Genomic DNA, 12,806 nt, shown 5'->3' on the forward strand with positions numbered 1-12,806 from the left:
GGTATGCACTCGACCAGATATTGCTCATGCAGTCGGTGTTGTTAGCAGATTTCTCGAAAATCCAGGGAAAGAGCATTGGGAAGCTGTGAAGTGGATACTCAGGTATCTAAGAGGAAGATCAGATGAATGCTTGTGTTTTGGAGGATCAAATCCAATTTTGAAGGGCTATACAGATTCTGATATGGCAGGTGACCTTGATAACAGAAAATCCACTACTGGATATTTGTTTACTTTTTCAGGGGGAGTCAAAGTTGCAGAAGTGTGTTGCACTGGCAGTCAAAGTTGCAGAAGTGTGTTGCACTATCTACAACGGAAGCAGAGTATATTTCGGCTACTGAAGCTGGCAAAGAGATGATATGGCTCAAGAGATTCCTTCAAGAACTTGGATTGCAGCAAATGGAGTATGTTGTCTATTGTGACAGTCAGAGTGCAATAGACTTGAGCAAGAACTCCATGTACCATGCGAGAACAAAACACATCGATGTCAGATATCATTGGATTCGTGAGCAATTGGAAAGCGAATTGTTCCAAGTCAAGAAGATTCACACGAGTGAAAATCCTGCAGATATGCTGACCAAGGTGGTATCGAGAGACAAGTTCGAACTGTGCAAAGAACTTGTCGGCATGCACTCAAACTAAAAGCCAGTGTACCCTCCTTCAAGTGAATGGGACTGGAGGGGGAGATTTGTGGGGTCCAGTCCCCTATTTTAAGGAAGAAAGTTTTTTCTTCCTTTTGACAAAATATACAATTGGCAGCTATTGTTGAAATGAGAAAATCGGCTACTGAATGTGTTCATAGTGAACATCTTGACTTTCTACATTCAAGTGATGTCACTGATGACATCAATAGCTCCATTTCATCCCTATAAATAGGGAAGCTTTCTATCATTTGTTAGATCACCAAGATCATTTGCTATACACACCAAAATCTCAGACAATACATCTGAGTGAGAGCAAAGTGAGGTGTTCCATAGACTGTGAGAAAATAGTCTGTGAAGAAAAATAGAGTGTGAGTGATATTGTAGTAAGGTGGGAAATCAAAAGAGTGTTATTTCTTTTGTGGGTATAGTGGTCTTAGGAGTATTTATACTCGTTACTACACAGTGTAAAATTATACCAGCCAAGGTCTTCCATGTTACATGTGAGTTTTTCACATGCTTGCAGTTACTACCTTCCATTCCTGACAAGCAGAGTCTTGGATTTCCCTGGGCAGATCCCTGATGTGAACTTAATAGTTTTTCCCATGAAATGGGTATCTTCCCCGACAAATTATTAAATGATATGTTGAGAAACAAAAGGGACCTCATCTTGTCCATTTCTGATGGTATTGCACCAGACAAGTTGTTGCTTGATATATCAAGTTTCTCCAAGTTGTCTAGATTGCCTAGGCACCTAGGAATTTGACTGCTAAACTTATTCATGCTCAGATTCAGTACAAAATTAGGTTGGCTAAGTTTACTCAGACTGCATGGAATTGGGCCTTCGAGCAAGTTGTCCCCGAGCTGCAGCTTCACAAGCTTTTGTGAGGAGGAGAAAGTGTCTGGAAGAGCACCAGAAAGTTTGTTCTCCTGAAGTAAAAGATTTGTTAATACTGAAGATGATGCAATTTCTTTCGGAATTCTTCCTGAAAGATTGTTGCTGTTGAGATCCAACTCTTCCAGTTTTGTGGAGTAACTCAACTGAAGAGGAATTTGTCCTGTCAGTCTGTTCGAAGAAATGCTCAGTCTTACAAGATTTTGAAGCTTTCCAAGTTCTGCTGGTATGGAGCCAGAAAACATATTTTCTGAAAGATGAATAGTTGAAAGATTGGTCCAGTAACCAAACGCTGTTGGAATCCTTCCTGAAAACTTATTTCCTCGAACATCCAAGTAAGAAATTTTCTCATTCTTTTCAATGTTGTCAGGAATATTCCCCTGCATATGGTTGTTGGGAAGTTTTAACCTATAGAGAGATTTGCATTTTGCTAGATGTGTGGGGAAGCTGCCACTGAAACTGTTGTTTTCAAGAACCAGGACTCCAAGTGTGTTGCCAGTACATAGTTCAGAAGGAATCCGTCCACTGAAGTTATTATAACCTAAATCAACCTTTACTAAGCCAGGGAAATTATTTTTTCCGAGATTAGGTGGTATCTCCCCTGTAAGGTTATTGTGAGCCAAACCAAGAAATGTAAGTTTCGTCAAATTTGTAATTCCAGGTGGTATCTTGCCAGTCAACCGGTTCTGAGAAAGTCCTAGCTCCTCCAGTCCACTCATTCTGCCTATGCATTCTAAAATAGGGCCCTGAATTAGATTTTGGTATACATTAAATTTTATTAGGGCTTGAAGATTGCAGAGCTCTTGAGGAATTTCCCCACCAATGGAGTTACCGAAGAGACTGATTTCAACAAGAGAAGTGCAGTTTCCAAATTCTGCTGGTAATGAACCAGTAAGATTGTTAGTATAAAGATTAAGATAGTTTAAATTCTTCAGACGCCCAACCGACCTGGGAATCTGACTAGTTAATTTGTTAACTGACAAATCAATGTAATTTATTTGAGGACAACCACCAATCTTTTCGGATATACTTCCGTTAAACTTATTCCTGGAAAGAATTAACTCTTGTAAGCCTCCATTCCATAAGGTCTCAGGAATTTCCCCTTCAAAGAGGTTATCATCTAAATTGAGAGATTCGAGATTTGAAAGGCCCCTAAAGACCTCTGGGGAAATAACTCCTCCGAGATGAGCAGATAATGCATAGAATCTAGTAAAGTTGTGACAATTGCCTAGGGTAATTGGCAAAGAACCTGAGAAATGGTTCTCAAAAATAGAAAGCTTGGAAATTGAGCATGAGGATGGGAAGTCGGGCAGAGGTCCTGTCAGATTGTTCGTGTAGAGTTGGAGATGTGTCAAGTTTGGCAAATCGAATAGCTCTTTTGGAATGTTTCCACTAAGGAAGTTCTCCCACAATCCGAGAAATTGAAGGTTCTTAGAAAGGCCTGCCTCAGAAGGAATGATGCCGTTGAGCTGATTGCGACCCAAATCAAGTTTTAAAAGCTTGCTTGATTTGAAAATCTCTGGTGGGATGAATCCTGAAAATCTGTTGTCGTTGAGGAGAATCGTCTCAAGTTGGCTGCAGTTTGCGAGTATTGCGGGGATGCCACCAGTGAAATGGTTGCCACTGAGATCAAGGAAGACCAAGTGAGGAAGACGGCAAAGATTGGGAAAGGCCTTTTCCAAGGTTCCAGATAGAAGGAAGTCACTGACATTCAATGATTCGACATGAGAATTTCTGTCTGAATAGCAGGAAACACCCTTCCATTGACAGTGTGAAACAGACTGATACCAAGGAAGTAATTGTTGTGAGGGTTCTGGAAGACTGCTCCGAAACCCAAGTAGATGAACAGCATCTTGAGGCAATGAGGCCGAAAAGACCGCTGCCACGTTAGCAATGAAGAGAAGGAAATTAATCAGAAACAAGAACATTTTTGACCTCTTACTTGTGATAGAGTATGAAGCTAGTTCAAGAACTAATTTTTGGGCTGGAACCTTTGAACTAACATGTGTGCGCAGCTAATGAGAGAAAAGGACCAAAATCATCCATAATGTTTGGGTTTGGATCAAAATCATACATATTCTTTCACATGGTGCACTAATAGTACATTATGTTTGCATAAGTGGTGCACTTTTAGTCACAATCCCAAATAAATTTAACGGAAAAGAACAAAAATGCCCCTGAACTTTTAGAAAAGGTATAAAAATACCCTTTATTCATCTATTTTGTTAAAACTACCCCTCAATTCAACTTTTTGGCTCATTTATTCTCCTTGACTAATGGACAACACTAATTTTTTTTTTTAAAAAAAAAAATAAATTGCACATGACATTTTATTACTGAAAAATTAATTTATTCTTTTAAAAAGAAATCTGAAAAATCGTTATTTGTAGAATAAGGAAAAATAATTTTTCAACATCCATTTCTTTACAAAAACAAATGTAGTAAGCCTTTTATATATATATATATATATATATAAAAAACAGAATTGGATTTTCATTAAAACATGTGGAATTTTTTTAAGTTTGGAAAAAAAAATTTAACGGGTGGAAACCCCATTTTTTTTTTAGAAAATTCAATTTTTAAATCTGAAAAACTGATTGTTTTTTTAAGTAAAATGTGCAAAACTAATACTCCATAATTTTCTTCTAGATTTAAAAAAAGATAGTTTTCTAGTTTTTTTTTTTAAACACAGTTTTTCCATAAAAAAAATAATTTTTTCAGATTTTTATAAAAATCCAATTTTTCACATTTTGAAAAGAAAAAAAATTAGTGTTGTCCGTTAGTCAAGGTTTTACTCGTTAAAAAAAAGTTTTCCAAATTTAAAAAAATTCCAAGGTTTCAGATTTCTTTTTAAAAGAATAAATCAATTTTTCAGTAATAAAATGTCATGTGCAATTTATTTATTTATTTATTTTAAAAAAAATTAGTGTTGTCCGTTAGTCAAGGAGAATAAATGAGCCAAAAAGTTGAATTGAGGGGTAGTTTTAGCAAAATAGATGAATAAAGGGTATTTTTATACCTTTTCTAAAAGTTCAGGGGCATTTTTGTTCTTTTCCGTTAAATTTATTTGGGATTGTGACTAAAAGTGCACCACTTATGCAAACATAATGTACTATTAGTGCACCATGTGAAAGAATATGTATGATTTTGATCCAAACCCAAACATTATGAATGATTTTGGTCCTATGAGAAAAGGACCAAAATCATCCATAATGTTTGGGTTTGGATCAAAATCATACATATTCTTTCACATGGTGCACTAATAGTACATTATGTTTGCATAAGTGGTGCACTTTTAGTCACAATCCCAAATAAATTTAACGGAAAAGAACAAAAATGCCCCTGAACTTTTAGAAAAGGTATAAAAATACCCTTTATTCATCTATTTTGTTAAAACTACCCCTCAATTCAACTTTTTGGCTCATTTATTCTCCTTGACTAATGGACAACACTAATTTTTTTTTTTAAAAAAATAAATAAATTGCACATGACATTTTATTACTGAAAAATTAATTTATTCTTTTAAAAAGAAATCTGAAAAATCGTTATTTGTAGAATAAGGAAAAATAATTTTTCAACATCCATTTCTTTAAAAAAACAAATGTAGTAAGCCTTTTATATATATATATATATATAAAAAACAGAATTGGATTTTCATTAAAACATGTGGAATTTTTTTAAGTTTGGAAAAAAAAATTTAACGGGTGGAAACCCCATTTTTTTTTTAGAAAATTCAATTTTTAAATCTGAAAAACTGATTGTTTTTTTAAGTAAAATGTGCAAAACTAATACTCCATAATTTTCTTCTAGATTTAAAAAAAGATAGTTTTCTAGTTTTTTTTTTTAAACACAGTTTTTCCATAAAAAAAATAATTTTTTCAGATTTTTATAAAAATCCAATTTTTCACATTTTGAAAAGAAAAAAAATTAGTGTTGTCCGTTAGTCAAGGTTTTACTCGTTAAAAAAAAGTTTTCCAAATTTAAAAAAATTCCAAGGTTTCAGATTTCTTTTTAAAAGAATAAATCAATTTTTCAGTAATAAAATGTCATGTGCAATTTATTTATTTATTTATTTTAAAAAAAATTAGTGTTGTCCGTTAGTCAAGGAGAATAAATGAGCCAAAAAGTTGAATTGAGGGGTAGTTTTAGCAAAATAGATGAATAAAGGGTATTTTTATACCTTTTCTAAAAGTTCAGGGGCATTTTTGTTCTTTTCCGTTAAATTTATTTGGGATTGTGACTAAAAGTGCACCACTTATGCAAACATAATGTACTATTAGTGCACCATGTGAAAGAATATGTATGATTTTGATCCAAACCCAAACATTATGAATGATTTTGGTCCTTTTCTCCAGCTAATGATGCTTAATTAGTGGGGTAGTAGGTAATGAATGACTAAGGAAACGACGAAAGTTGGAGAATATTTGATGTTGTGCTTAATTAGGTTCGTGAAAACTTAAGATTAGATTTCAAAGACATTGAATTATGAATGAGGGCCCAGGGGTAGAATGAAGCTTTCCATTGAAAGTGAGGTTTTAAGTTATTTATTCACTTGGCACTTTGGGGCATTGGAGATTCCATTCCTACAGCATTAAATTAAGGTGGCTGATAATGCTTTTAAAAATGGCCATGAGCCAGCCCCCCGTGCTTTTCACTCATTTTTTTTTTAATTGTAATACAGCACGTTCTTGAGATCCATGCACGCGACTATTTTTATATGTCTGTCGGGCCATGTGCATGTTGACTTTGGCAATTTGCGGGATTGCCCGGGGTTGTCTTTAATTTTTGCTCTCAAAATGGTGGTCTTTAACTTTTGTCCTTGAAGCAGAATTTGCATGGCCGGATTTTCAAATGCAACTTCTGCCTTTCGTTTTTTTTTTTTTCAGTTAAGCTGGGGTTCGAACCCAAAATCTCGGGATATTATGCGAAGTGCAAAACTTAAACACCACCAATTTTTAAAGACCACCAATTTGAAGGACAAAAATTAAAGACCACCCCAAATGAAGGACAATCCGCGCAAAAAAAAGTGTTGACTCTATTTTAGGTCTCCAACTCACTCAGACCAGGACAAGCAAGTGTCTGCCAATGGTTCTTGACCAACTTCACCATTTAGGACTAAAAAATTAACTTAGAAACATTTTCTTCTTGGCACATTTCCGAAATATAACAGAATACTATATCAGTATCCCGTTAATATACAACCAAGTAAACAAAAAGTCATTCATCCGACTAATTATTGAGTTTAAGTTTTATGCAATGACAACGCATAAAGTTTTTACACCATTAGATTTAAATTTTTGTAAATATTTTATACGTTTATCGCTTATCGCATGTAACTTAAATCCTTAATTAATTCCTCCTATTATGACTTCCTTCACTGCCTCTATTTTTTCTTCTTCTCATCCATTAGCTTAACCTTCGAATTATTGAATATTAAATTTGAAATGCCATCTACTTTTTTCACAATCCTATTGGATGAACTGATTTCCAAGAGAAAGCAGTGGGACATCATGAATTTCTTAAATTTGTTCCTTGTCAAGAAGATTATATTTCAAAAGGAGTGCCATGCCATAAGTTACATTGATTTCCGAAAAGAAGGGTACCAAGAACTTGGTAATTTTGGTGAAAATCAACCTTATTCTTTTTTAATTTTCTTATTCTAAATAAAAGTTCACCATTCACGTATAGCATGATCACATAGTATATTTAGCGAACTAACGGACTTGATTTTGGCCCAGCACGTTGGACTTTCACTCTGGTAGCCGGAAGTTATAAGTCGTTTGGTATGTGGATAAGATAAGCAAGGATATTTCATAGGATTATTTTATCCCATCTTCTATGTGGGATTAATTAATACCTATTATCAAACATGGGATAAAATAATCTCGTATCTTGTCTCGAAATTATTATTCTTATCATAGCAATGAAAACGATAGTACAGTAGAGTCTCTCTAGGGGTGAAAGGTGTTTTAAGTAGAAGTATATATCGTTACCAATCAAAAGTGTCTAGTTTGAATACGTCTAAATAAGGTGGTTGGATTTACAAAATGGTACAAGTTGGAGTATCATTCGTATGGGTAAATCGTCATCTTTCTTATAAAACTACCTATGAATACTTTTACCCCTTTCTTGGTTTTTGCTAAGTATATTTATATTGTACCAAATACTTATAAGTATATTTATATACTTATATAAACGGTTCAAAATTGTTCAAACAATCAATACAGTTGGACTTGTTCCAATAAGTTACTTCATTTTTGGTGTTATCAATTTATATTTTTACCGGAAGCACTTTGTATAAATATCTTTTAATTCCTTTGTACTTGTTTAGCATTAATTTGGAAGAAATTATGTCTTTATATCAACCACACAGTAAATTTACCGGAGACATCCCCCAAGGCCTTTAATTCTGTGCTAAAGTAATAATTCTCCCATCATGCAAGAACCTGTCAAATATTAGGGATCTTAGTAGCTTAGTTAGTTGACTATCTAAACTTTCACTTTATCGGTGAGAATTCGAGTCCCCACCTAGTCTACGTACCGTATAAAATGATTTCAAAAAGGAAAGTAGTAAGCAATTATCAATTTCTTATTGTAGCTTGTCTGAATAAGGGTTGCTAAGCCAATGATAACAAGCTTATGAAGAGAAAAAAGGACTGAGAACGTGCTAATTCGATAGAAATTCTACAGCAGCTCAGCTTGTTCTTTTCAACTTTTTTCTTCTTAATAAAAGTTAAATATGTTGTACTTTAGTAATCTAAAATATACTTATGAATGATGATGCTATATGATATGAGAACTGAGAAGGTTAGGGGAAACGGACAGTGACTGATTCTAGCCCAGTCCATCAACTTTAACCCAAGAAGATGTTGGCCCAGCTCGTTGGACTAACACCGTGGTTGTGACTTGTGAAGTCATTTTTTTTTTTTTTGCGCGGATTGCCCTTCTTTTGGGTGGTTTTTAAATTTTGCCCCTTATATTTGTGGTCTTTAAATTTTGCCTCCCATATTGCTGGTCTTTAATTTTTGCCCTTCGCGTTGCAACCTTGAGCTTCACGCATAACTCACGAGGTTTTGGGTTCGAACCCCCGCTCAAGCATACAAAAAATAAAATCGCAAGGCAAGGTTTGGGTCGGGTGTATGCCGGACCCGGCATACACTTATTAAGGAATAACCAAAGTTATGCCGGACCCGGCATACCCATGCCTTATGGGCAGACTTGGCATAAGTATGCCAGGTCCGGCATAACTTTGGTTATTCCTTAACAAGTGTATGCCGGGTCCGGCATACTTATGGGCAGACTTTTAGTTAAGTCTTAACTAAAAGTCTTTTCCTAGTTATGCCTTATGGGGCAGACTTTTAGTTAAGGCATAACTTTTCCTTGAGACATAGACTTTGCCTTATAAGGTAAACTTTTAGTTATACCTTAAGGAAAAGTTTCGTCTTATGGGCATACTTTTAGTTATGCCTTATGGGGCAGACTTTTAGTTAAGGCATAACTAAATGTATGCCTCTAAGGCGGAACTTTTCCTTAAGGCATAAACTTTGCCTTATAAGGCGGAACTTATAATTATGTCGGGTCCGGCATAACTTTAGTTATTCCTTAAGGAAAAGTTCCGCCTTATAGGACACACTTTTAATTAAGGCATAACTAAAAGTTTACTTTGAAAAGTTATATATATATATATATATATATGTATGTATGCCTCAAGGCAAAGTCTGCCCCCATCGACAGACTTTTGATTAAACATAACTAAAATTCTGCCGGTGAGGGCATAGCGAAATTTAAACTCTGTCTTGCAATTTTTTTTTAAAGTTTTGACTGAGTGAGGGTTCGAACCTGGAACCCATGGGTTTTAGCCAAAGGGCAAAATTTAAAGATTACAAATATAAGGGGCAAAATTTAAAGACCACCCCAAAAGAAGGGCAATTCTGCGAATTTTAATCATTTTTTGCACGGATTGCCCTTCTTTTGGGGTCTTTAAATTTTACCCCTCATATTTGTGGTCTTTAAGTTTTACCCTTCGCTTGAATACCTAAGGTTCTGGGTTTGAACCCCCGCTCAGGCATAAAATAAAAAAAATAATTTCGCAAGGTAGGGCTGGGGGGAGTGTATGCCAAATCCGGCATACAATCCTTAAGGAAAAACTAAAGTTATGCCGAAGGGGGCAGACTTTACCTTGAGGCATATATTTTATTTTTTTAACTTTTCAAGGTAAACTTTTAGTTATGCCTTAAGGAAATGTTCCACCTTATGGGGCATACTTTTGATTATGCCTTAATTAAAAGTCTGCCCCATGAGGCATAGTTCCTTAAGGAAAAGTTTTGCCCCATAAGGCATAACTTTAGTTTTTCTTTAAGGACTTTATGCAGGATCCGGCATACACTCCCTCAGCCCTGCCTTACGAATTTTTTTATTTTATTTTATGCCTGAGCGGGGATCATGGGCGAAGCCACCTTAGCTGAAGGGTGGTCAGGTGCACACCCTTCACCGGAAATTACGCAGTGTACATATGTTAAATGTTAGCTATTATGAGTATATATTTAATTTTGCACGCTCTTAACACAAGTGAGAAGAAAATTTGCACACTCTTCCCCAAATTCCTGGCTCCGCTACTGGCGGGGGTTCGAACCCAAAACCTCAGGTATCCAAACGAGGAGCAAAATTTAAAGACCACAAATATGAGGGGCAAAATTTAAAGACCACCCAAAAGAAGGGCAATTCACAGAATTGCCCAAGTTTAATTAAGGTCTGAAGTGGAGTCCGGAACCAAAATGACCCAAAAAAAAAAAATCTTTTGAACCAAAATACCCCAATAAAAAAAAAGGTGACATAAATACCTTTAGCGCAGTAAAGGACTTAACCGTAACGACACAGTTAAGTCCTTTAACGCAATAAAATACTGCGTTATAGAATCCAGTAAAAAAAAAAATCTATAACGCAGTATTTTATTGCGTTATAGAAACAGAAAAAAAAAAATTATCCAACTTTATTTTTTGCAACACTTAGTGTTTTTTTCATACTTTAATCAACGATTTAATATTTTATATAGAACCTGATATTTTTTTCTGCGTACAATAATGTAGGCTCAATACATCAAGGATACGTAAACGTTCAGATCGCCATTTTAGGGGTTGAAAAGGTGTCCGAAGTAAGTTTTGTTTGAAAATTTTAGATTTAAGTGTTCTATTTTTATAAGGTTATTTTAGTCAACTTCATATGTCGAGAAAATTAGTCAGTTTTATTTTGAAAAATTGAAACCAAAAAAGTGAAATTGACATTCACAGCTACATTGCCCCGGGATTTTTACGTTGAAATGTATTGCGTATCATCATATTATAATTAAAGAAAACTAAAAACTTCAAGCCAATTTGGGGGAAAATTGAAATTGAATAGGATAACAAGTGTGTTTTTAAAAATCGGCTAGGCCAAATAGCCTTGCGGAAGTTTGTCCACATAGATCTCGAAAAAATACATAAAATAAAAACAAAACGCTTAAAACGGACATCCCAGCGCAAAGTTATGACCATCTAAAGTTTGACCACTTTGCAACTAGTATTTTTTAGAATTAGATTTATATTCAAAATAAAGTTATGTCTTGATTAAAAAATAACTCGCTTAAATCAAAACCTTAAAAAATAAAACACTTAAACCTAAAGTTTCCAAACAAAACTTAATTGGTACCTTTTCAACCCCTAAAACGACTATCCGAACGTTTACGTATCCTTGATGTATTGAACCTACATTATAGTTTGCAGAAAAAAATATCAGGTTCTATATAAAATATTGATGTTTTGGAGTCTTGACACACGACTAATCGTTGGTCAAAGTATGGAAAAAACACTAAGTGTTGCAAAAAAAAAAATTATTAAAATAAGATGTTGCGATTTTTTTATGGAAAAAAACACTAAGTGTTTCTTAAGTGTGTTATTTTTTAATGCGTAACTTTATTTCGAATATGTTGCAAAAAAAAAGAGCGTAAATCGGACGTCCGAGGGCAAAAAATCGCGTATATTCGAAATAACATTACGCTTTAAAATATAATACACTTAAATCTAAACCGTAAAAATAAAAAACTTTAAGCTAATGACAACAAGTCTTCAAACAAGAATGAACGTCTATGTATATAGAATACTTAACCTAAAATTTTCAAACAAAACTTACTTCGGGCACCTTTTCAACCCCTAAAATGACGATTCGAACGATTACGTATCCTTGATGTATTGAGCCTACATTATTGTACACAGAAAAAATATCAGGTTTTATATAAAATATTGACGTTTCGGAGTCTTGACACACGACTAATCATTGGTCAATGTATGGAAAAAAAAATACTAAAGTGTTGCAAAAAATAAAATTGGTCAATTTTTTTTTTAATGTTTCTATAACGCAGTAAAATATTGCGTTATAGAAAAAATACTGGTTCTATAACGCAGTATTTTACTGTGTTAAAGGACTTAATCGCGCTATTACGGTTAAGTCATTTAGCGCAGTAAATTACTGCGTTGAAGGTATTTATGTCACCTTTTTTTTGTTGGAATATTTCGATTCAAAAGGTTTTTTTTTTGAGTCATTTTGATTCCGGACTCTCTGAAGTGCACCAGAACCCACTTTTAGGGCCGTTACTTAAAACTTAATCAACATTAGAAAGTATTTGAAGCGTAGCCACTCTGTTTTTCTAGTTCCTCTCAGACTGCAATCTTCATAATCCGTGGTGATGCATATTAACATGGCAAAACCCTCGATCGTATCCATTCTTCTCTTTCTTTCATCCCAGAATTTTTGTCACCTGCTCCAAGTCTTAACAACAAAAATTATTTTCGAGTTTACATCTTGTTCCTCATCTTATTCACCCACCCTTCTTTGGGTTGCTTTCATATTTTGTCCCATAAAAAAGTTAAAAGGAATAGATAATTGAAAAAAATTCTTCGAAATATAATGTCTTGAAGTTTGAACTGAAACACTATACTTTAGAACATTTGAACTAACAAAATTAAACTTCAGGACAGAAAAGCTAAATTTCAGGAAGCAGTGTCCTGGAGTTTGAACTGAGAAAATTTAACTTCATGACACAGTGTCATGATATATGAATTGAATTCAGGATAGATATAGTTTCCAAAAGTTTGAAGTGAGAACATTGAACTTTATGACACAGAGTCCAAATATATGAGGGATACAGTTTCCTAAAACTTGAATTGAAAAATCCGAACTTCATGACACATTGTCCTGATGTTTGAACTGAAAAAATTAAAGTAAGAAAACTGAATTACAGA

The 12,806-nt window shown here is 34.4% G+C and overlaps 1 protein-coding gene across 1 annotated transcript; it reads right to left on the reverse strand.

The window, feature by feature from the left end:
* Nucleotides 1-892: 892 nt before the first annotated feature.
* On the reverse strand, nt 893-3,461 carry LOC132631232 (LRR receptor-like serine/threonine-protein kinase GSO1). Its single transcript, XM_060346834.1, has 2 exons — nt 1,140-3,461; nt 893-913 (listed from the first exon to the last, which is right to left on the reverse strand). Exons 1-2 carry the CDS (start codon nt 3,459-3,461, stop codon nt 893-895), a joined length of 2,343 nt encoding a protein of 780 aa, XP_060202817.1.
* Nucleotides 3,462-12,806: the final 9,345 nt, after the last annotated feature.

This window comes from Lycium barbarum, chromosome 3 (assembly GCF_019175385.1).
Source record: "Lycium barbarum isolate Lr01 chromosome 3, ASM1917538v2, whole genome shotgun sequence".
In the NCBI taxonomy this organism is placed as follows: Eukaryota; Viridiplantae; Streptophyta; class Magnoliopsida; order Solanales; family Solanaceae; genus Lycium; species Lycium barbarum.

Bases quoted from the DNA above. Each gene is read 5' to 3' on its own strand.
- LOC132631232 (XM_060346834.1), bottom strand. From the start codon at position 3,461: ATGTTCTTGTTTCTGATTAATTTCCTTCTCTTCATTGCTAACGTGGCA. The intron at 914-1,139 runs GTAACATGGAAG...TGGTGTGTATAG, and splicing joins AGCATGTGAAAAACTCACAT to CAAATGATCTTGGTGATCTA.